Consider the following 27225-nt stretch of genomic DNA (forward strand, 5'->3'; position numbering starts at 1 on the left):
TAATGTTATACCAATTTACTAGTTTATGGCAAAACATTTTGAGTTCGTTAATTAAAATATTGATTAATAAGGCATTGTAAATAGGAATAGAATACTATTGTGCGAATTTTTTCCCCATCAATTTAAAAGAAACACCTGTTTCCAAATTCAGTTGATTGTGTTTGTTATTGAGAGCAAAGTGATGGCTCTATACGATAATAATAAAAAAAACAAATTAAAAAATTGATGGGTCTATTAATATCTTACAAGTCTGAGAGATTACCGGTATAATATTAAGGATTGTATTTCATTTAAATATTATAGTTACACTTTGTTTCTGAAATTAACAATTTTATAGTAGAATAATCATGACTACATTATTATTATGATGATTCAATTATGAGTAGTGATTATTCAAATTATACTATAAACGCTATTTGACAGTTCAGATTTTTTTTTTTTGGTTCTAGTCAGATATTATCTAATCAAACGTTTAGAGTTTACTAAATAATGTATATATATCAACGGTATAAACTATAAAGATATTTATATGGTTATCTAATTATAAATTATTGTGTATGATAAAAAAATTTAATAATTAATTTAAAAATCATCTTTATTATATTTTTTATTAATTATTGATACAATTTCTTTTACACTGAGAGTATATAAAAATAATAATTTCTTAATTAAAAAACTAACTGGAATTAATTGAAGTACAATTCATGTATTCCGGCACATTCTCTTAAGTTGCACTTTTATTAGTGAGGGACGTGGCTTAAAACATTCACGGAATACACCTATAAATCGTGCAAATCAAGGTCTCTATAGAACATGAAAACATAGAAGAAATAGAAAGAGCTGAGATCTAGAAATGGAAACCAATTACACTTTGAAGCTAGCTTCCTACAAAGTTCTCACAATTGTTGCATTCATCCTTCTAGCCATCTCTAACATCATTTCAGCTTGTGACAATTCTACCATCCCCACAAATTCCACCCAAACCAAGAATGATTACGCTGCCACCAATTACCGAAACAAAACCATTATTCCATCCAAATCCAATTACACTCAAACCTTCAAAAACTACATTAAAACCTCTTGCAATTTCACCACATATCCATCAATATGCTACAAAACTCTATCCCCCTATGCTACAAAAATTGAAGCAGATCCTCTCAAGCTATGCAATGTGTCTCTCTCCCTAGCTTTAAAGGCAGCCAAGAGTGCATCCTCCGCCATATCAAAGATTCTGAAGAAAAACAATTTGACAGAAATTGCAGAACAAGTGGTGCAAGATTGTTTTGGCAATGTGAAGGATTCCATTGGTGAACTCAAAGATTCCCTTGATGCCATGGGGGATTTGGGTGGTGTTGATAGAAAGTTTCAGATTAGCAACGTACAGACATGGGTGAGTGCCTCTATTACCAATGATCAAACTTGCTCAGATGGGTTTGATGAGATGAACGTGGATTCCACTTTGACGGACAAAATGAGAAAGATTGTTTTGGATGTGGCAAGGAAGACTAGCAATGCTTTGTATTTCATCAACAACAATGCATACTAATTAATAATAAGAGGCTTATCTTTCCTTTTTTATTTTGTTTAAAAAGGGTTTTCTTTTGGCTTTGGTATGTAATTGGCTTAATTATGATGTGTTGATTGTATTTAAAATGGTTTGAGATCAAGTTGCTTTAAAATTTATGTGCACAATGTATGGTCATTTTCCTCTCTGAACCCAGCACTTAAGCCTGTGACAGGTCCTATGTGGTGCGAAGAAAGGAATACCGGAAGTGGCAAGTGTGAAAATTAATGGCTATATTTATTTACAATCCAAATTTAATAGAATTTGTAACCTTTTGATAAAACTTAGTCGATTTTGGGTTTAAACTTATCTCAACTTTACTAAACTAGCATGTAAAATTTGGGTTTAGACTCAGTTATATTAAATCCGCTTGTGAGATAAAAAATTTCTCTTATTTATAAACATTAATTTAACTTATCACTAGTCCATATAGGATCTATAACATATCTTTTGATATGATGCAAAGGTAGCCTTCAGAGCTGAACATCTTAAGTTTGAAATATACAAGACTAGATATTTATAAATGATCTCATAATAATCCAAAAGCCGATGACTCGATTGGCCTAATACTGCTCATTATAATAATCTTTGATACCATATTAATAACATTCTGATTTATGTTTAATTCAACTTCATAAAATCAACTGTGAGGATTATTCTCACTTGAGCTATGAGAAAAAAATTAGAGGAACCAAGATAGTAAAAATTATAGTGTATAAATAAAATGTAATAGTTTTGATAATATTTTTTTTTTAACTGCAATAAAATTGGAGTGTAAAATATCTACATAAAAACTCACAAGAAAAATTTGCATGTTCAAGTCTATTATATAAACTTTCCTGTGTCAAAATGAAGATATAAAAGTTATAGAAAAAATGAGTTTGAAAAAAGAAAAAAAAAGTGGTTTTATATTATGGAAAACAAATAATTAATGAAATAGTTAATGTATCAAAAAAGGTGCTAGTAAGTTAGCCATAAGGGCTGATGTTATTAAACACCAAAATATAATAATAATAATAATAATAATAATAATAATAATAATAATAATAATAATAATAATAATAATAATGATGATGATGATGATGATGATGATAAAGAAAATGATGACAAATAAAATATTTTTTATGTTTTTTTATAAATTAAAATTATTGTTTCTCTTTCAATGATTGTTTAGTGAACATTTGGAAAATTATTTTAAACTAAATTATTTTTTGTTAAAATTAATTTTGAAGTGATCTAATTTATATTTAAATATTTAGATATTTATATTTAAAAATAAGTTAGAACTTAAAATAATTTTTTTCTTCAAACAAAATCCACCTAAATTTATCCAAGTTCAAGATTAATTTTAAATTTAGAATCAAATACTTAATATAATAAAATTATAAAAATTCTTACTAATGACAATTACACACACATTGTGTTAAAAGTTTGGATGACCATGGCTTTCCTATTTCATTATGATGTTCGGTTAATGGTTATCACATATTCATATACTTTATTAATTTAATTCTTTCATTAGTCGATATGAAATTATGCATATATATCTTCATGTCGAATGCCAAGGACTCGGCATCTCGCACGAGCATAAAATTTAGAGGACTAGATATTTGTTGATAATCTAATAATGGGTCGATTTAATAGAAATTGTTTTTTTTTTCAGCAACAGATTTAAAAAAAAAAATTGTAACCTTTAGATAAAGTCAACTATGATCACATTCTTGTGTCTGCCATTGAATCAACGAAGAAAGCTTCTAAGCTAAAGTAGTTAGATAATGGAGTCCTATACTTTTGGTAGAAGCATAGTCAACTCCAATAAAACTATTGGAATGCCTGCATAGTATTAGTGGAGGTTTGAAGCTCCTTAAGGGCTCATTCTTCAACCGCCACGCAGTTAGAAACTCGGACTGGGGTCCTTTCCTCAGTGTGTTTGCACTACTGGAAGCTTACGGTTTTAATCACTTCCCTACAAGGGTTTTTTTCACCATTCCCTCATGCATTTGTCCGTAACATTTCAATATTGGTCAACCAAAAATATTTAGCCTTGGAAGCTAATCCTTACTATATTCATAGGGCATTCCATATGCACATGTATATATGCCACTTGGGTTGGTAAGCTAGTAAAACGTTAGGCTATAGCCTCTAGGAAACTGTCACCATCTATAAGATGTAGCACTCTACTTTATCCAGCAGCAACACGATTTTATACTAATGGAACTTTGGAAGTGTAAAACCTTTATTAGTAATTTTGTAAATGACAGGCAATAATATAGAATTAAAAAATAGTGAATGGATAGACATACAATCAGTGAATTATGAGACCTTTTATCAAATCAGGTGATTTCGTAAAACTATATACCAAACTAGATTTCAAAAATCATTTTTATTGATGTCAAAAGTAAAAATCACACATCTTTAATAAATAATTTTTTAAATCACCTATTTTAGTAAAAAAAAAAAGTCGAATTCTGATATGATGCAAAAGCTCATTATCTTCAACATGATCTCCATTTTATGAGGAAGGATGTCAATACTAGATGACAGGTTATATAGATGTCCAATGTTTGGAGCATTTGTCTGCTAAGAAATAATGTTATTTTCAATGAAGCTCAAGTTGATGAAGTGTCGTGGGACCAAATTAAGGTAAGGGCTTGGTTGTGTTTATCTGATAAAAGAAAGATGAAGCATTGCTCACTAGCTGATTGGACAACCATGCAACCCGTTGGAGTGACTTAGGATAGGACTGATTTAATCATGAAGATACTGCTGTTGAGAGTGCTTCTAATACAATTGGTGTTTCGATTTCATTTGTTTGTGAATGCCAGTTAAAGGGAGGTGGAATATTGGTTTAGAGTATGTTCATGTGGGGGAATTGAATTTGTTTAGAAACATGGTGGGTGGAACAGAGTTGAAGTTGGAGTCTCCATTTTGTTCCAATTGTTTCTTTGCATGTTTTTTCGAAAGGTAATTGTTTCTTTGCATTGTATTGATTCTTGTATTGGGTTAGGAACTCTGTTCATGCTCCATTTTCTGATGCTTGTAATTACTGGGTACTTCTTGTACCCATTCTATAAAATTTTATTTGCATATCCAAAAAAAAGTGTTAATTTGTTTGAATGTGCTTTTCTCATAGAATGGACATTGTTAAAAATAAGTATTTTTTTCTCCCATTTGTCTTGGTTCTGAATAAGATTCCAAAAAAATAAATGGAATACCTTTTTAGCAAGAATTTTGTATTTATGAAAAAAGAGAATTTTTAAAATATGAAAAAAGATGCTCTGTTTTTTTTAGAAAAAAATACTTTTCAATTTTTTAGAAAAAAATATACAAACACGAACTAACTATTTTTTTTCAATCTTTTAAAAAAGAAAACATAAAAAAGAACCTGTATTGAAAGTTCTTCCTGATCGAAACTTGGCCTGGAGTATAGTTTAAAAATTGCCTTTGATTATAGAAAAACTATGTCTAACTAATTGGTTAAATAATTAATTAATTGGTTAATAATTTATTCGCTAATTTGCCTGTTCTTTATTATAGCTTAATTATTTTTTCATCTCTTTGTTTATTTATTTTGTTTAATTTCATACCACTATTAATAAATGATTTAATTCAGATAAAAACAACAACTGGATAATATATAAATATATATTTAATTTGATCCCTTAATTTTACATTGACAAAATTTGGTACCGTCCATCCAAATCGATTTGACGCCATTACTGTTTATGATTAAAAACAAGTTTAAACCACCATAATTAGTGGCGGATTTTAAATGGCCACTATTTAAATTTTAACTAATAAAACATTTAAAATTATAGAAATATTAAGTTGGTTGACTTATACGCTATTATACATTCACATACCATGCACGATTTATAATAAATTTGATGATTTTTATATTACCAATAATACATGTTCATTAAATTTTTCTATTGATAAAACATTATTGTATAAATAATTTATAAATATTTTACGGTACTAATATTAGTTCAAAATTAATTAATAAAAACAAGTAAGAAAACTAAAAAAATATCCCTTAAATATATCTGTAATTAATTAAATTCAAAAGATATTAATTTAATTAGATATAAATTATATATAATGTTTATTTCTAATATAAAAGAAACGTGACTAAATGATTAAAAGAATGAATACAAACATTATCTTATTTTTATTCTTTTTTCTTAGTGAAAGATTATGGTGTCCTTCGATCCAGTGAATCAAAAATTAAACTTAGGCCCAAAAGAATTTTAGACAGATAAAATTGAACATGAATTTTTTGTTTTTGTTCCATCATATGTGAACGTGACATGGTCTTAGACCATTTTGCTAACCCTATAGTCTAAAAATAAAATTTTAAATTCATAATACAGAAATCCTAGCTAATATATGTAAATATTTTTGTATTCATAATGATAAATTAGATTTATATAGAGAGGAAAGAAGTCACTTTGTCCTTAATAAGAGTGAGCATCAACCCGTGGAACAAGGAGAATGTGGAATTCTAGTCCCCAATTAGTTTTATTTTATCATCAACCCGAAGTGAGCATGCATGCTTGGCCATAGCTGAAATATATGTTGAAGATCGCATGCATGCGTGTTAATTCAACACGATAACAACACTCACACATATACTGGGGATTAGATCTAGGTAAATCACTTATTTATGATTAGATTGTTATGGAATTGGTAATAATTAAATTTAAATGATGATCTTAACAAATTATGTGAAAAATAATTTTATAAAACTGGCCAACCTACCTTTCATTTAAATCTTTTGATATCTGTACTAAAAAAATATTTTGATATGTCTATAAAAATATAAATACAAAATTTAATTATGATATTATCTTTTTTAAATTTATTATTAAAACTGAAATTCATATATGAATACTAATTTTGAGTAAGATTAGCGTCGAAGAAATTAGACCAAATTAAACGAACTGTTTTGTTTACAAAATAAAAAATAAAAACAAACAAACAAAGTGCATGTTTGGTTTAAAGCTTAGAAAATTCACACACCAAGTAATAACAAATGGATTAAGTTGATCCATGATTTTATAATTTCAAATATCATTTTACCATTTTTTATTTTAAAGAGCAATTGAATCAACTATTGCAATTTTAATATAAATACTAAATTAATTAATAATTTATAATTTTAGAGACTAATTTAAAATTTTATTAATTTTAGACACTAATTTGGCTAAATATTAAAGTTCAGTCAAAAAGTTAGCATGACACATTCTTTATTATTTCCACCCTTAAGTAAAATTGTGGCAAAAATATTTGTGGATATGGGACAACGATATATTACAGTAGGAGAAATACTTTATAGATGTATTTGCATATCAAAAGTGATGTACCAATTTTTAAATAAAAAAACGCATATCTGATCTGTTGCTGATGCGCGCTAGTGATAGTTAATGAATTATATTCCAAAAGGCAAAAATTTAGAGAATTAAGTATATCTTAGTTATCACCTGCAAAAGAACAAAACAAAACGAAAATGCATTTGGATTTTTTCGACAATAATAATAAAAGAACCATGCAGTATATATGGGACAAACAAAACAAAGATTCCAAGTTAGGCATTGATCGAAAGGTGGAAATTTGGACTTACCCCTAACCTTAAGAGTACGGGTAGGGCCATTATCATTATCAATAAGGTCTCTCACAATATTAAAAGTTTTCAGTTTCCATTTAACATAGAGACTTTGAATTTTAGCCTGCCCATCTTTAATTTCTTCATTACCTAAAGTGAACTGAACGTAAGGGACACCTTATTTTCTGCAATAATAGACTTGCGTCTCAAGTGGTGGATGGGCACAATTACTTACTTTCCTAAAGTTCCAATAAATTAATCGATCTGTACCTAGGGTTCTGGGACCCATAACAAGAAAAAGATCAAAAAAATTAGGGTAGAAGTCCGAAATTTCGGTACATTATCTTCAAAAGTTCCATCCTCCTATGTCCTGCCGTGTCACAAACTTTTGCAACAAGGTCCATGTATCTTTACAGGAAAATTTATAATACTCATGTAGAAAAATAATTTAGTTTTAGTCAAGTATATATATATTATATTTCATAACATTTTTTTCTTTTTGGTATTTAATTTAGTCAAATATTTATGGTTTGAATTTAAAATTTCTAATTAAATTAAAACAATTATAATTTATTCTATACTAATTGATCCACATGTTTTATAGTCTATCGTATGATAATTTAAATGAATCAAATCGATTTAGTAAATGTAAATTATTTTATCAGTGGTAAAATTAAATATATTTAAAAAGATAGTAAATTATAATTATAATAGTGGTAAGTTGTCAAAATAGTATTAAAAATAATATAATTGTTAGAAGATTATTTTGATATTAGTGATTTACAAATATCTGATTATGCTTAATGTCAAGATTAAAAATAAAATTAACTTAATTGTTAAAGGATTGTGTTGACATTAGGGATTTATCAATAACTGCCTATTGTTGGTTAAATAAATTAATTTGACAAATGGTGAGGGAAAAAAAGGAAGGAAAATAAAACTAAAAAAATAAACAAGGAACTATTGGAAATTGGACTCCCATAATATCAGCCTAGAAATTAGAAGCAAGGGCAACTAATTAAAGGGTCAATTATATTGTAATATTAGTACAATGATATATCATATTCACAGATTCATCTTAGCAATTGTAACAGTCCATTCCTTCTTGACAAGCTGAGAATTGGTCGCATTGATGGTGACATAATAATGCTACATGGAAAATGAGACTGTTGATTGATCAACTCCAAAGAATCTGATAAATTTGTCCTGCACAGCGTGTTTGACTCCCACACACCACAAAAGAGTTCAACTCCTTTCATCATAGCCAGAAAGCAACACCATGTGAAGGTTATCAGTAATGCCTTGATGGCCATGAAACCCTTTGACCTATTTGGCATTGATCCTGCACACCAGTACCAAGCTATACTTGGATTTCCAAAATGATTGAATAATGAGCTTTCTACATTCAAAACAGCTGTCAGTTGAATAAATTTGAGTATTGATTAAAAGACAATAATAATAATAATTAAAAAAGAAAAAAATTAACTTGATTTAATTTAAAAGTTAAAAAAGGATACGTGTTACTGTAATACTATAGCCATAGGATTTTATTTTTTTATAAGAAAATATATTGTGACTAAAATATAGAAAATATGGCACTATTGTCCAAGTCAATTGCAACTATAACTAAAACGTATTTAAATTTTTTAAATATTTTTATTTCTTTAGATGATAAAAATATATTTTTATTTTCTTTTTATATAAAAAAGAATAATAGATGCTCACTAAAGATGCCGGGATTTCAAAAAAAATACAATTGTGACCTAGGTGGTTTCTAAGCTCGACCTTTTTTACATATCAAAATAAATATTTTTAAAGTGTATTGATTTCACTCACATGCATCTTATGAAACAAGATCCCTTATCTCAAAATTATTTCAGGCCATACACATTTAATCTTAAAATTCTTTAGCAATGAAAAAAAATACATATCTGATTAGTATAAATTATATTAATAAATTCTTTTAAGTCATTTCTAGCTATACAATTTCAGCCTCTCATTTTAGGTGTATTCAATTTATTTATGAAGCTTTGGCCTTCTAACAATTGCTTTTTATACGTGTCTTGTCTCTTTCACACTAATAATTAGTCTTTGCTCCTGTCAGCACATAAGATGTTACTATGATTACAAAATAAAATTTTGAAGTATTTTTTAATGAATTACAACTACAAATTAAAATTAAGTATTTACAACTTCAATTCTATATTTTGTTTAATTAAATAATAATGATATTTTGAAGAAGAAGAAAAACATAAATATATGGAGATCAAGAGAGAAACACATCTTACAACATGGATAAGTATAGATCCACATTCGACAATGGTTATTCATGCGAATCACGGACTCACAATGGCTCATTTAGACTAAGCTGTCTGAATGTCCCACAAGTAATTTTAAATCCATTTTTATGCTCCATATTCAAGCACACAGTTTTTTACTACTCTGACTTCTTTGTCACACAGTTGGCTTTGCTATCCAAACTCCAAGTAGAACAGAAAAAGAAAATGAAAGAATTTTGAACCAGTTGGCAATAACTCAAAATGTTTACAAAAGAAATAATTTGAAAGACCAAATGAAAACCACCACCGTTGGTTGCAACACTTATCTATACTATAGTGTAAAGGAAATTTTCTGGGCTAGTACGTTATTTGTTTTTCTTTTTTATGTAAAACAAACACCATTAGTGATTATTTAAATTATTTTAAAATTAAATAAAATATTGAACCTCCATCTTGATGATTTAAGCAAGATCAAACTAAATAACTTAAGAAGAAACGATAGAACGGGGTGGTTTATATTTATATTTAATTAGAATAAGTTTATCATGTGTACTTTTTTATTTACGTAAACTTTTAAATATAAATTAACTAAAATGTATTTAAATTTAAATAAACAGATAAGTAAATAAGTTATAAAATGTGTAAGTGAAAAATATAAGTAAGCTCAAGGTTAGGAACAAAAGAATAAGTTTATAAAAAATAAAAGAAAAAGTTGAAAAATAATTATAAATTTAAATTTTTAATACATATATAAAAAACTATTTAATGACAAATTATTTGTATTAATTATTTGAGTTTATTTTTATTATATAGAAACGATAAAAAAAAATTATATATATTTCATAGAGATTTAACTTCTCTAAAAAAATTATATACAGAAACGAAAAATTGTTGATATATTTCAACGTACGTACGTATACATATTTTAATATCCACATACATACAAGATTTATTTTAATTTTTTCATATAAAGTGATTGCTGAGTTTTAAATACCAGAGTATTCTATTGATTAACACACACGTAATGTACGGCAATACATTTAGTAATAATTAAGTTTTTAGCTATTCGGCATTTGATTCTCCAGTTCTATTTATATCAAATTTGAAGCTTAGAACCATTTGCATATATATATATATATATATATATATATATATATATATATATATATATATATATATATATATAAATTAGAACCATTTGTGCCGTTTGGCGTGGTGATTATTAATATTTGAATCTAATTTAATTTTTAAAATTTCAGGTCGGTCACCTGTAATTTTTTCTAGTATAATTAATATTTTAAATTTTTATATTAATTATTTTTAAATCAACACCGTCAAAATCTTATCTTAGATCAAAATTAAATAAAGTGAACAATTGAAACAAGAACTATTAACCCCGGAGATATATCTTAACTTTTTTAATTGGTGAGTAATTAAAATAAAAAACTTAATTGATTCAAAGTGTAATCGATTAATTACAAAACCCATCTTATCAAAGTTTTATAAGAAAGATACAAATACAAATAGAAAGTAAAATTATATAATTCTATTACTGTAAATACAATTATAATTAGTAATTACTGTCAAAGATTTATATTTTTATTATATAATTTAAAATTTATCTTATTGCCTTATTTTATTTTACTCAATAATATTAACGAGACTTGTAATGAATGTCAATCCATTAATTAATAATTAAGTCTGTAATTATATATATATATATATATATATATATATATATATATATATGATTCATCAATTCTACTTTATCAAACTTCATAATGCCTTTTTTGGATGATATATATCAACCTATACTTACTAATAGAATTTATTAGAGAGGTATTATTTTATTCTCCTTGAAAGAATAGAGATGTATTATTAGTGTGGAATTTTTTGAAGTGTCAATAAAATTATGTTTTATATAAATATTATAAAAGTCTACAAATTTATATCATAATATGTTTTTTTTTAACTATTTATTGCTTTAACTCTTCAAACTTGTTCAGAAAAACAAAAGAGAAAAAAAAAACTCATTTTATATAATAATTTATAATTAGATCACAATAAAAAAATGATTATGTTAGTGTATATATATTATGTATCATCTATGAAAGGTTATAAAGCATGAACACTCTAAAGGCATGTGCACATGTCGGGTACATATCCCTACCCGATCCTTGTTGGGTATACATGACTCTTTATATTTGATCTCTCGAACTTGTCTCTATGAATACTGAGTATAACTCATTTCAAAATAGTCATTGTAAACTATTTAAAAATGAATCAGATTCACTTTAATAGACTAACTTTCTTGAAGTTGCTGCTCTTTTTTTTTATATAAACTAATTTAAAGTCATTTTTCCCCCTAGTGGTGGACAAGGAAATGATAAGATTAAAATTGTTGAAGTGTGATCATATCTTACCATACTTAGGTGTTATAATATTGATCGTTGAACAATTATATATTATAGTCTCTTATTATTATTTTTAACAATTTAATATCCTTTTAGGTTATAAATTTTTCTTATATGTTTTTTTTTTTACAATTCAGTTATGTTTATATAGGATTCTATTTTTATATATCATATTTAAAAAAATAACATTAATATTCCTGGATGCTAGATTTTAGGAAAATCCAATATCTTGTAATCATATCGATACCCTACTTGTATCCATACAGCATAAACTAGAGATAATCTTGTTAGAATTAACTAGGTAGCTAGGATTTTCATGGACGATAAATTTTTTTTTGAGTATTTAATATATTTATATTCCCAAATTTCAAACTTGAAAATTTTGATTAACATAGAACAAGTTTATGCTATTTAAATATATCATTTAGTTATTAGAGCAAATTACAACAATACCTCTAAGCAAATCACAAAAAATTATTTAGGCGGTGTTATTGTATTTTACTCTGGATGATTCTATCTTCCACTTAAAACAGTTTTGTTCAAGCAGAATATACATATATTATATTATGAATGAAATTTTTTTTTCTTTAAATATTTAACGTAATTATATAATTAGAATTCAAATATGAGATCACAATTAAACTAAAGAACATCACACCATTTATGTCAAGGCGTTTAGTGGTTAATTAGTATTATTAACATTTGAATCTAATAATCTATTTCAAAATGAATTTTAATTTGCTCATGCATATTTTTTAAGTTGAATTGTTAATGTAAAAAATTGTTCTACTAAAAAAACAGAAATAGTTCTTGAAATTAATTTCAAAATAATTATTATAAAAATTAATAAATTTATTATACACAACAAGTTTTCAATATATTTTAATTAAATTTATTTTTTTCTTTTTTTCTTTTCAATTATGTCATTTGTTATATTTTTCACTTTTTTTTCTTTCTATTTCTTAATTTATCATTTTTCTTCTTTTTGTTACTTATCTTTTCTTAAAGCAACATGAGAAAAGTATTTTTTTTTTAATTTCTGGAGTCTTCCCGCCTAACTCCCTTGTTGGCTTTTGGCTATCCTGTTGCGTTACCATATGGGGAAAATAAATAATATTTTTTCAACGATTTTGTTTTCTACCACTGTATTGGTATATATATCCTTTTGGATTTTCCTTTGTCAAAATATTCCTCCAATGGAAAATGATAAAAAGAAGTTCGGAAACGTAATTATGAATAGAAATATGAAATTATAGGTTATTAATTAATTTCAAATTAATTATATGTAACCATAAGAAAACCTAAGTAGTTTTTGTTTTGGTACAAAAACCTAAAGTAGTTTACATCGTACATTTTAAATAGAAGGAACTTGAAATTTTAGGCTCATAATATCAATTTTACTATGAGGCTGTGGGGTTTAGTAGGTTTAGTAGGTAACATTATTTATGTTTTAGTGTGATGGGGTGTGGGGTAGAGTAGGCACGGTCTGTCTGAACAAGTGATCATTTCAGACTTAGTTACATTTTCTTTCTTTTTCTTCTGCCGTATTCATTGCTCACAATTTTAGACTCCGATTTCATTTTTTTCTTCCATAATTTACGGTTGGGTATGGTAGGACTTGGGTCTTTAATTTAGAATCTTCATACTATTCTCCTAAGTAAATTCCAAACAATCTCTTCTTTTTATATACTTTTTGTTGAATCCCAAACAATATAATCTCTAGGACTATACACAACGAACAACATGCATATTTAAACAAACAAACAATCTGATAGTAAAACACATAATATTTAAAATAATTATCATCTTTGATTGTTTTATACAAATTTAAAAAACAATAATTTTATAAAATTAATCTTATATTATGGTTAATTCACTTTATAGATTTTATTATAAAAAAAATAAATATTACGTTTAAAACCTAGCATAATAATTGTGTGTACCGTTTATTTTATTATGAATAATTGAAATGTACCTTTTTTACTAGTAGCCAATCCCTTAAAACCCCAAATCCAATAATGTTTAAATTTAAAAAGTAATTAAATCAAGAATTCACAAATAGAAAATTCACTAATCAGCATAAAAAAAAATTAAAGCTTTAGAGCACTTGTTAACATTTTTCTAAATCTCAAAATCATAATTAATGTAAACAGAAGACTTCATTGATATACTAATTTCGATTGGCATTCGTCCATAATCGATCAATGAGAAGTAGAGAGGAAAATATAATCATAGAAAAACACAACGTCATATTTCACATTTAAGAAGCATGAGAAGATCCATATATCTATAAAGACTCACATATATAATAATTACATAGAGCACATAAAAGAAGAAAAGTAAAGCATTAAGCAACCAAGATCATTGTTCCCAACTAGTGTTGTGCAGCATAGTGGTTAATAAGCGAGAGAGCATTGCTAGTAACCTGAGCAACATTGAGCATCCTAGCCCTAATAGAGTCCTTGATCTTCCCATTCAGCGCCTTCCCGGAGAATCCATCGCCGCAAGTGCTCTCATCGGTCAAAGCAGAACTGACCCATGTCTCCACGTTGCTAATGTGCCACGTGAAGTCCTCACCCTTAACCTTACATAGCTTGAGCTCCTTCAGCGACCGGCTGAGGCGGTCAACGCTGTCGCTGATTTCCTCGGCGCAGTCCTTGAGTGCAGCGTGCTCTCTGGGTTTCAGGCCTCTGAATTTGTTGCAGTTAGCCACGAAGGTTTTGGTGGCTTGGGTGCGGTTCAGGGAGAGGGAGAGTGCTGTCTGAACCAGTTGGTGAGGGTCCTGTTGGATGCTGGAGGCGTAGACGGAGAGGGATGAGACGCAGAGGGCTGGGTACTGGGTGCTGCTGCAGGAGGATTTTATGAACGGGCTTGGGCTTGGGCTTGGGCTTGGGCTTGAGAGGCTGGGCTCTATGTGGAGTAGTGTAGAGATGAGGAGGAAGACAAGAGACCAATTTGATATTCTTGCCATTTTCTCGATTTGATATTCAGTGGAGATTTAGATCTACATTTATAGAGGGAGGAGCGTGTTTGTGTGCCCTATTTTCTTTTAATAACAATTATTTTTTATATCAGCAAAATCTTGGTAATTATTAGTGTGTATTAGTTTTTGTTGGTGGGAGAAATTTAAATTTAAGATTTCTCTTTTCTTGTTTTTTCTTTCATCATGGTAACAAATTTAATATTATTGATTAAATTAAAATAATCGCATGTTAATTGAATTAGATGTGTTGGTGGTTTGTATGGGATATTTAGAGAAAAAATAAATGATAATTAGGTCAAATTGAGTTTTGATTCTTTTATTTTTATATGGATGAATTTAGTTATTCAATTTTGTAAATTTAATATTTATTTTTTTTAATTTTGTGATGATTAAAGATAGTCACTAAATATTAAATATAAACTTGAAAAGGAATTAAATTTATATTTATATTTTTTAAAATTTAGAGAAGTAAAATTATGAGTATAAAAATATAAGGATTAAAATCAAATTTAAATAAAAGTATTAAAACTAAAAATATAATTATTATAATAAATAAATAAATAAATAAAGGTTTTTGCTTGTGATGTATGTGGGGTCTAGTTAACAAAAATCTAGGGAATTTATTATTGGGTTTGGGGTAAAGAAATGGGAATGTCATTGCCTTTCACCAATCAAGCAGCTGCTTAATACACGTCTTCTTTGTCTCAACTGGCGCATGTGCAAGTGTAGCTTTTTCTTTTCTTTTCTTTTTTATTTTTATTTTGTTGAAGTAAAAGGACTCCACTTGTTAGAACCGACATTGTGATTACTCTCTGTCTCGGATACATTTTTCAAGAAATTTATACAAGCATCAACACAGACACACAACACAGATACTAAACATGATATGAATATGAATATGTGAATATGTGTAATGTCCAAAATATAGAATATAATATTAATATTGTATCGGCACTGAATATTATTACAGACGCGTGTGTCAAACATCGAACACAATAAGAAATTGAAATGTTCGTGCTTCATAGTTCATACCAAACATGTTTTTTTCTCTCTCTTTTTTTCTCAGTGAACGTGAAGTATCTTTCACTGCAAAATTAGATATTATTTGCTTGAAGTATTATAATTTATTAAAAACTGAAATCTCTTAATATATGTGTATAAGATTGTACATCTAATCACATGTTTTAAAAATATAATTTTATCAATCTTGTATTTATACATATCTTCTATTATTAGTTAAAATATTGTTGAAAATAACAAATTTTACGAGTTACAGTTGTGCTGAAAGAAAAGTATTAACACAATCATAAAAAAGTATTAACAGGACTCCTCTTATATGAACCAGATTTAGTTAATTTTACAATGTGGGATTAGTGCTTAATTAACCAAAATGGTCCTACCTGGCCGACATAATTTCAAACTTGCTTTCACACACGATCTTAAGGTGACTGCAGCAGCCATGTGACAAACACATTCATTTGTTTGATTACTACAACTTGGACTTATCTAGAAGCGTGAGCTGCGTACGGATTATTTTTTATTTTTTATTCATCAGGTTGTAATTCTTAGATCTCACAGCGTAAATTTCTATTTGTTTTATATTTAAACATTGATTTTATTCATGTGGTCTGTATTTAACGTAGTTATGATGTGTAATTGTTTTCTTTAAATTATTGACAAAATCGTTTATAATTAAGCTAAGTTAAAAAGTTGACAGGTTGGTATATGTTTAATGTAGTACATATGTATATTTTATTCTTTTTTCTTAAAATTTGTGTACGGTAAAAATTCTCAATAAGAGAATTAATCTTACTAAGTTCGGACTGTTTTCAAGTTAAACAAGGTTACTTCTTGTATAAGACACGTATGATTTATATTAGAAAACAACATTAAATCGTGAGTTGAGATCAAATATATTACATTAAAGCAAAGTTAAAATGTTAGGTAGCATAATTGCCAAGGTGCTTGAATTAGGCTGAGGGCAATTTCTGGCCAGAAGAACTCGTGGGTACATAATATGGAGAGTACCACGAAGGAGGGAGGAATTAAATGGTGATGCTTAAGGGGGTTGCTATTGTCAGTGTCACTTTTGCTGCTGGTACCATCTACATGGGTTGTCTTTTAATACACAATCAAATCATAATTCAATTGTTAATATGTGATTGAAAAAAATAAAACACAAGGCAATCATGTTTTTATTTGTAATTTTTTTCACCCCCAATTAACATAACAAAATCATAATTTTATTATGTATTTTTTATAATTTTTTAAAATTTATTTCAAATGCAAGTTACGTTATCTTTAAAAGCAATCAAATTAAGTTTGATATAATTTATCATTTTTAATAATAATTGGTATATTTTTTAATTAAAATTGAATTAATTAGATATAAATTACCCTTCATAAACGTAACCAGATTAATTATTATATGAATTACCTTTATTAACAGTAATCAAATCAATTTATGATATTAATTTGTATCATAAGTAATTTGATTACTACTAAAAATGGAGGTGAAGAAAATAGTGTGAGAGAGGAAGAGAAATGATGGGGGTGCTATGATGGAGAAGTGAAAGAGGAAGGGGCAAGGGTTAGGGTGTAGGAAAATTCAAAAGGGTAAAATGGTCATTTGCTAAGGTTTGGTGGTGCCAATAGGAATGACCATGTTTAAGTTAGTATGAGAGTGAAAAATAAATGTGGTTAATAACATTAGTATTTGGTAAGCCCGACAACTTCATATAATATAAATTTTGGCCAATAATACCATTAGACATCAATTAAGTCAAGCAAGGTGTATGACGAGACTCAAGTTCTTACTTAGAACTAACTGTGAGAAGGTTGATAAAGATAAAATTGAACCTAATATGAATTAACCATTAGAACATTCTAAAATAGGTTATGCAACACTTTAGAGGATATTATATTTTGCCTCAACAACACTTTAGAGGATATAGTTAGAGGCAACTCTTTAGATCTCTCTATACTCCTTGGAGTTGCCTCACTTCCCTAATTTCTCATAATCATTGTTACCCCTATGAAACCTCATTCCTTTTCCTCTTTTTGAAACCTTTTCGTGAAAATTCCTTTCACAATCCTTTCAAAAACTCATCACTTATTTGTGACCTAAGGGTTCCTTAGTCCTTCTTCACATCATTGTAATTAGTCTAGAAATACAACGATTGGATAGAGGAATTCTAACATTATACGTTATTGTTTCGCGCTTAATTACACGCAACAGATGTTAGAAATATATCAGCTCAAAGAGAGAATAAAATGCAACGTATCTAGTTCAATAATACAACGAAAAGCAAATATGGAAACAGCAAATGAGTGTACGAAACCTGCAAGTGCACACACTGGTATTTTGGGATGTGAGATGTCCAAGTCCAATCTATTTATCCAACTGTCCCCATAAAAAACAGGCACTTACCCTCTTCAGCAGAACATTAATACCCCAGCAGAGGGCCATTACCCATATTATCTATTTCTATATAGACCACATATATTATTTAAATTAAATACTAAAGTTCTCAATATCTTTAAAATTTGAACTATTTTTTTATTATTATTGTGTTTATTCAATTCATTATTTTCAGTTAGTGACCAAGTAAATATAAATCAGTCCAACTAGTCTCTTTTTATTTTAGAGTCCAATCAATTCAATTCTTGGAAATTAGACCACATTTTAAAATTGAAAAGACGATCGAAAAAAGAAATCTAAACCACAATAATACCTTTAATTTTTAAAGCTTAGTATATGTCGTTCTTTATTCGGAGAGAATTGTCTGCTAATATTAAAATATTACTACAAACTCGTATATAATATCTTAATTAATAATTTAATTTGGTTAAAAAAAGATATCAACATAAATTAATTTATAACATCAAACCTTTAATTTAAGTATATATATCTTTTCTCCCTAGTGAAGCTCAACTGTCAACGTCAATTTGGTGATAAGGTTTTTATTTATTCATTTATTTACAATAGGTTAATAGCAGTGTTCCTACACTCTTTCTGATAATGGAATTTGTAAAGTATTAACTCATCGTGCCAAGTTGCATGCCTAGATGCTTAGACAAGGGGGGACACGAATCTTGTTATTAAAAAAAAAAACCATCATTTGGCATAAGAAACTATAACATGTTATCTTAGTCTCTAAAATTAAGAAAATTTCAAACAATTTCTTGAAATTTTTAGTTGTTTTATTTAAGCTTCTAGAATTAATTATTTATTAACATTTTAGATAATAAATATATGTTAATACTATTACTTAAATCAATGATTGATACTGGCTAGTAGATTGTTTTTTGAGAGACTCGATTGATTAAATATTAAAATTAACAATGTGCTGAGATTTTATGCACAGTTTTGAAAACTCCAGAAGATTTTTTTTTTTTTCCCGACAAGTGGTGGCCATGCCAGTGAAGACCATTTTCCATTTCAAATTGAAGGGCCCTTATACTTTCGAAAACTAGAGCCGTTGATATGCCACGTAATCTTGGACATTTTGTGGAATTGAGCCAACCACGAGTCTAAAAGCATTTAATAAAAAACTAAGTTTAGTTGGCTTTAAATTTTTTTATTATTTCATTGTACGATATTGGGACCATTTTGATCGTGTAAATTTTAATTATTTGATTTTAATTTTCGTATTTTAAAATATGTAATTTTTTTTATTTAACTTCACATTTAAAATTAATGAAAAAAACAATGCAGGAGTAGAATAATAATTGATATAGATGTTCTAGACATACAAATATGGAAAATTGCAAAGAAGAAGATTCTTTCGACGAATGAGCTTCGCTATCATAGGCACATGGTAGATAGATTATGTTCGCATTGTATGATGGAGTTTGAAACGCTTATCCATGTCTTGCGGCCGGGACTGCAAATGGACCAAGCTAGTTTGGGAGGTATTAATCACATTTTAGTTGTGTGACGTTATTGAGTGGATGGAGTTGAATATTAAGAATTATGAAGCACGAACACTCCAGCTTCTTGTTGTGTCCAGTGTTCGATACATGTTCGTGTTAGTGTTTAACACCGACACGACATTCATACTACGTTTTATATTTTGGATATTACAAGTGTTTATATGTCCGTATCCGTGTCCTATTCAGTGTCCATATTGGTGTCGGTGCTTCATAGATTAAGAATTATACTAGCTTTGATGGGGAAGTTAGTTGAATCAATGGTTTGGTGTGACGCTAGATAAAATTCGGTTGCATAGAAATCTGATTTTCAAAATAAATGGATTCTGATGCATGGTGTGCTTTAATTCAGGACATCACTAGAAGCAATGAGTCCATGTGGGTATCCTACAATATGTGGAAAACCCTATGGTCAAATTGGTTTTGGTGGGTGGTCTATTCCTTTAATCGATCTTGTTAAATTGAACTATGATGGTGCTGTCTGTCAGACCATAAAGACAGTTTCGTGTGGTGGGGTTATTCGAGGATAGTAAATTTAACATTGTTAAAGTTTTCTTATCTCTAGGAGACTGAGATTTTGTTCTATTTTTGAAGCAGAATTTCAGACAATGTTTTTTTGTTTTGAGAATGACAGAGGAAGCTGGCTACAAGAAGATTATTTTAGAATCTAAATGCTTCGAGGCTATTAGAATAATTAATAATAGCTTATATGTTTACACTCCTTTTAATTTATCAAGGTCAAGGTAGATATGATTCATGAAAATTTGTTGACTTTTCAATTTAGTAGTGTGATCCATGTTTTTAGGAAGTCAAACATGTTAATTCCTTTGCAAAACATGGTTTGCCCAATAGTAAAAAAGTTTGTTCTTTTCTCTCAATCCCTGATTTCACTAAAAATTTCTTCCTAGAGAATGCATATATAACTGTTTACTCTTTGAATGATAATTAATTTGGTTTTGGGACGCTTTGCCCAAAACCATTAAGAAAAAAATGTTCAACACATGCAATTAGAATGCTAGTATGGGTGTTGACTTATTAACAATATCATTTTAATGCCAACTTACAAATATTTTCGTGCTTAATATTATTTGTAAAATAATGAATACGGTTTAAACAAACAAATAGATATTAGTTGAATAAATAATTAATGAAAAATAATATTAATTTAAATTATAATGATATTAATATTACTACTCATTTCATATATATATATCACCTTAACAATTTTTCCATTCAATTTTAATTACTTTATTTTAAGTGAAAAAATTTAAAACAATTCTTTAGTATGTGTATATATGCTATTAGTCACAAACTATTTTTTTAAAATTATTAATATTTTAAATTTTATATAGAAATTTAAAATAATGTTAACGTTATTTGACATTCAATGTATTTAATATAATTGTATAATTAGAACTCGTGAGTCTTGGCATCGATCTGTTTACATGAAATTTTTTATAATTACAATTGCTACGTGACTCGTAAACAAATCTTAAAATAAAAAAAAATAGTTATACAAAAATTGAGCAAATTAAAAATTATAAATATTAGTGTGAGTAAGATAAGAGGAAATCATGAAATATATGGATCAATTGGGTTAGGTTAATTCATCTTAATGATTTCAAGTTTTAGTCTTAATTAAATATAGTTTTTGTTTGTGGAGATCAGTGTAGTTTATATATATATGAATAAGAAGATATAAGGAGTAAGTAATTAACTCATATATATAGTATAATTTAGTGGGTAAATAATGAGAAAAGAATGACGTGTTTAATATATATTTTGACTTTAAATGATTAAAAAAATCTATTTCAGTTGAATATAATATTTGATTTATTTATAGTAAATGTGAAAATACTTATATTCGATTTATATTCATAAGTTTTGTGTGACTTTAAATGAGTAATGAAATTAATATGCTCCACGTGTCATATGTGTGTTTCCAAGGCTAATTACAAATGGAAGGTAATGAATGTGACATCAAAGAAGATAGTGATTTTCGAGAAATTGAGAATCCATAAAAAAATTTGAATCCTCAATAATAGAAGTACTTGGCGATGAATGAGACATTGGATTAATTGATTGCCCATTTAATGTTCAAGTATTGTGATTCACTAGCAACCATGGAAGGAGATTGTGATTCACTAGCAACCGAGATTCAATGGGAAAAAAAATTATAGAGCCCACTAATTTAGAAGAATTTGTATCAATGAATATGACATTATCAACTGCCAATTACAGCGAGGTTAGTTACAATCTTTATTAAATTCATGTGGAACTGAGTATATGTAAATTTTGTAAGCAAATTCTCATATTTATATTTTGTGATTAAAAAAATATAATTGAAATGAAAGATTAATTATTAATAAAATTAATAAATATTACACAAAATATTACAATATCCATCATAGGGATTGTTTTAAGACATTTATGAGTTTATTTAGTTTTTTCACTAAAAAAATTGATAGGATATTCACACAAAAAATGATGAAATTAGTTATTTAAATTTAAACTTAATTCAATTAAGGCTCAATAAGATGTGATAAGATCGAGTCAATTTTATTTATTAACATAATATATCAATATTGATTATGTTTAACAAAGTTAACTAGTTAGTTGGTAGGTGAAAGCTATAAAAATTAGTGGCTAGAAACTGAAAAAATTAACTTATTAAATTAAAAGTATTCGGTAAAATTAATTGTTGAAGTAACTAAAAAATGTAAAGTAATACAAAATAATAATAACATGATTTATTTAAAAAAAATAACAAGAAAATCAATAAATATATTGAGAATAAAAGTGAGAAAATATATAAGGTAGAAGTTAGTGTTTTAAAAAACGCTACTTAAAGTAACGTTTCAAAAAATGTTAGAAGTTACTGAAAAATTATTATAAAAAAACTTATTTACCAAACAACTAAATAAATTTTTTAACTAATAAAAAGTTAGAAACTAATTGAAATATTTTTTCGAATAAAATTATTAACAAACATGTACAAGCAAATGATATATTATAAATTAACAATTAAAAAGGAATCAAAACTAGGAATCAACTCTTCATTTTAAATCATGTATTTATTTCTTATCTATTGTACTCCTTATTCAAACAAACCATAATGATAAGTGAAAAGTAGAATCACAAATAAGGCAAGAGGCTTAAGATAGAGGGGGTCCACTCAGTAAATTCAAGGGAAAAACAACAAAAAAACAAAGCTCTCAAGGAAGATAGGAAAACAGAACAAGAAGTGAAACAACATCTCAATTAACTTGCTAAATATAGACTCCTTTTTGGGTTCATCAACATATCTATAGTGTTTTTGTCCATAACTTAGAGCTTTATGTAACCGTTTTGGATCATCCACTTCATGATCCATTCGTTGAAGGCTGATGCTAGGTGCACCTAGCATTATTGCTGGTGCACCCAACATTTTTTAAAAATGCTAAAACTACTTTTACGCTTTCTTCGCATTTGTGCTGAGTGTGCATAAGAATAATCCTCAAATCGTACGGATCAAGTTGATCTATAAGATTAATACAAATCAAGTTAATCCGTATATTAATATTAAGCATACGGATCAAGTTGATCCGTAAAACATGCTGGTTGCACCTAGCATCCATCGTTGAACCTACACTTGTTGGACCAATAAGCCCGTCCAAAAGTTGCACGAGAATACACATCCAATTGTGCTTGAGCATACCTTTTTAAGTCTTCCTTAGACGCATGCCATGCACCAGTCCACTACCCTACCAATAAAAAAAAAATCATAATGTCATTCTCCGAACGTTTAATATGACCTACAAAAAAATTAGTCAATATATAATATATTGATCCAATAAAGGCTCAGTGTAAAATAATTTTAAAAAAAAATCAGTTATTATAACTTTTGGGGTAATTATTATAATAGTCAATAAATAAATTTATGGTATGTAATATAATTTGTAAATCAATAATATTGTAAAATTATTATACATCCTTAATATATTATAAACTGTTTCTCTATAAATAAATGGGTGCTTAATCTCCTTTTCATTTTCTTCTCTCTTCTTGTTGGGTAATATAGAAGAGTATCAAAAGGATTAAGGAGTTAATGATTAAGAATACTAAAAACTTTAACACCACATTTTAACTTCAAGGAATTAGATAAATAGATCACATTAAAATTTCCACACTTCTCTCTCATGTTTTGCTACAATTAGTAAAATAATATTGTGGTGAGTTGGTAGATAGAACAAATGAGAGTTTGGTCTGTTTTATTTTCTTTGGTTTATCATTTTAGTAAAGCTAAAATGCACCATATTTTTAACCTTTTTTATTACTGCATATTTTTAACCTTATTTCCCACTCTTTTGTTTTTCATATGCGCTAAACATATAAAAAAATGACGTTTCTTTTCATCTTTTAAATTTATAACATTTCTAACAAATATTGAATTCACAAAAAAAAAATGTCTATCAAATATTGCTCAAGTGACTATTTCTCGATTGTTAGGTAAAGTTCTTATTTTGGAAACTGAAATCAAATTAGTGATTGTTCCATAAAAATATATATGTTGAATTTGGTTTTTACCTACAAAACTCAGCATTTGAGGATCCTCTCTTATGAAGTCAATATTTTGTTGAGCATTCATGTTGTTGAATTTGCAGGAATAAAGATTGTAGTAATGCACATCAATGACTACTCTGTCAAAGCCTTTCACAAATGAGAGAATCACTTTAGAATCTGCATCCAATGGATTTGACATGATCGCATAAGCACTTGAGCTGTGCTTCCTCACAGCATCATAAGCTTCTTTGTAATACTTCTTAAGGATGTCTAGATTCACACCTTTTGGCTCATTCATCAGCTCTATTCCTCCTAAGTTTGGTCTGTTACCATATCTGTCAACAAATTCAAGTATAAATATATCAATGCTTAAACCATAGAAGAAAATATTTTTCAATTATACTAGACCCTTTATGATGAAAATAATGCTCAAGGTACTATTGAGATAAACTTCTTCATAAATACTCAGAGTACCAAGTGAAAAATTAAAAAGAGATGAATTTCTTCTGTAAGCTAAAATCTACTTTATAACTTCAGCTTTTAGAAAAATTAGATGAAAAAACTTCTATGAAGGTCAAAGTACTTAAGTTAATTTTAACTCATGCTAGAAACTCATTTCATTTCTATAAAAAGTTAATACAAGTAGATAAACTCTTAAAGGATTAATTAACCACATAAGAGCTGGGCATAAAAAAAGTGTGTAAAGAAAACTGAAGGTCAAATCCAAATTTCGTTTCTCGCATAACATGATTCCAAATACACAACCTCTAAAATGATGAATATTATAAATGGCTTTCAATAAGTTATAACAAGATGAATATTGCATCAACCATCATATATTATGAAATCTTGCGTTCGAGCATTATAGAAAACAATAGACCTGATTGAAATATAAATCATATTAAACATGATCAGTTATTTTCTTTCATGGAAATTCATTGACAAAAATCAAAAAATATTATGTACCAATAATATGTAAACAAAGAGGTTGACCCCTATTTGAGAATAAGAGCAAACAACAATGTTAACAACCATTATTTAAAAAAGTTCACAACTATCTTTCAACCCAAATCCAACAAGAAAAATATTTCATAATCAGCCATTTTCAAATTTTACAAATCTTTTGTGTCTGCATTTATCTATGATTTATTTAAAAATTCATTTCCACAAGTATTTTTCCTTAATTTAAGAGAATCGTTATCATTGTTTTTTTTAATAAAAAACAACAATTTTATTGGAGCAGCCTTAACTGCCAATCACAACAATGAATCTCTGGATAAATCCAGCAGGAACACAAAACCAATGGCCAACCAAAACAAAACAGTAGTGTGGTGTCAAGAAAACTAAACCAAACCAACCCATCACAGCATCAATAAAAAATCACAACTCAGAATTTTCTTAATCCTCAGGAAAGCGAAGGTGCAGTGCTTTCCTTTGGGTGTAGGCAACCCCCTTCAAACGCATCACATTAGAGTTTAGACTATATCTTTTTCATATACCAGGGACAACAACGGAAAAGATTTGACCCACACCTTCAATAATAAGATTATGAAGGACCAAAAAAGAAATAGTAGTAGTAAGCTAGACTTGTATATATATGCGTATTCACATTTGCTAAGTGACAATTTTAATGCTAATTATGATTACGAGGGAAAACATTTTATATAAGAATTGAGATAATTAAATTTGGGCTTTTATATGGACGGTTGAGATTTAATATTAAAAATTCATCTAACTTTTTAAAAAACTCATATGAAATTAAATTTTGATAATTTATGTTTGATTATACTAATACTTATTTTTATATAAGATAATTTCCTCTCATATAATAGCTATTTTCAGAATTCACTACTTTATGTGTTTTGGTTGAATGGAATGTTTTTAATATATGACCATTTTACAAATTGTTGAAAATAAAAAATAATTTAAATAATATTCTTAATATAAATTAAAAATAAAATAGTTCATTCCAATCAATTAATAATAACTAAAAGTTTTAAATGTATTTTTTATCCCTTCATATTTAGATCATTTTTATTTTTTGTCCTCAAAATTTAAATTTATTTTTTTAGTCTCTTAATTTTTTTTAAAAAAAAACTATTTTTAATCCCTCCTATGATAAAAAAAATTATTTTGTGCATCCAAATGGTAAAAAATCAATCAAAGGGACTAAAAATAACATTTGTCAAAATTGCGGAACTAAAAAAAGGAAATTTAAATTTGAGAGATAAAAAGAAATTTAAGCCTAATTTAAAATGTTGAATGTTTGATTGAAAACAAAAGGAAGTTAAAATCCATTTTGAATAATTTCATGAAGGAAGAATTTAGAAAATATTAGTCAGATTTGATATAGAAGCCCCAAAATGATGTCCCACGGTAGGGGTGTAAACGGCTATGTTTGTCTCGTGAATCCGATTAATTAATTCAATTCAACTCAATTAATATTTGATCCGAGTTGGTTGAGTTATTAGTTTAGTTTGAGTTTTGTTTTGGGGTATAGTAAGGTTGATGAGTCTCAAACTCAATTAACCCAACCCAACGCACATATATATAGTATTTAACGATAACTTAATTATTATTCTAAAATTTTATTAGTGTCATGCATGTCTTGATTTTGAATGAGTTTAATTAATTAGGTAATTCATTTCTATTTGTGATTGGGATCAAATGTTACAGACGCCTATTAGGTTCTAAATAGTAAATACAAGTTCAGGTTACTATGATCAATATAGTGTTAATTAGTCTCATTTTCTTTATAGTTTTAGAACATATACAACTTGATTAATTCTTAATTTTGTATATCTTTATTTCTCTTATATTTTAATAGTTTTTTAATTGCTAAATGCTAATTTTCATCCATCACAATATTCACACATCACTGTCCATCCAAGTGTTAAGTTAGACGG

The 27225-nt window shown here is 27.6% G+C and overlaps 2 protein-coding genes and 1 long non-coding RNA gene across 3 annotated transcripts; 1 reads left to right on the forward strand and 2 right to left on the reverse strand.

Annotated features, from left to right (window-relative positions):
- The first annotated feature begins 797 nt into the window (after window positions 1–797).
- On the forward strand, window positions 798–1689 carry LOC114417429 (pectinesterase inhibitor 4-like). The gene has a single exon (XM_028382631.1). It carries the CDS (start codon window positions 854–856, stop codon window positions 1544–1546), a length of 693 nt encoding a protein of 230 aa, XP_028238432.1. The 5' UTR covers window positions 798–853; the 3' UTR covers window positions 1547–1689.
- A 12313-nt stretch (window positions 1690–14002) lies between these two features.
- LOC114417430 (21 kDa protein-like) lies at window positions 14003–14865 on the reverse strand. Its single transcript, XM_028382632.1, has one exon. It carries the CDS (start codon window positions 14831–14833, stop codon window positions 14237–14239), a length of 597 nt encoding a protein of 198 aa, XP_028238433.1. The 5' UTR covers window positions 14834–14865; the 3' UTR covers window positions 14003–14236.
- An 8147-nt stretch (window positions 14866–23012) lies between these two features.
- On the reverse strand, window positions 23013–24740 carry LOC114414268. Its single transcript, XR_003667170.1, has 2 exons — window positions 24344–24740; window positions 23013–23520 (listed from the first exon to the last, which is right to left on the reverse strand). It is a non-coding gene; the product is annotated as an uncharacterized LOC114414268 (long non-coding RNA).
- Between the last annotated feature and the right edge of the window lie 2485 nt (window positions 24741–27225).

This window comes from Glycine soja, chromosome 6, assembly GCF_004193775.1.
Source record: "Glycine soja cultivar W05 chromosome 6, ASM419377v2, whole genome shotgun sequence".
Lineage (NCBI taxonomy): Eukaryota > Viridiplantae > Streptophyta > Magnoliopsida > Fabales > Fabaceae > Glycine > Glycine soja.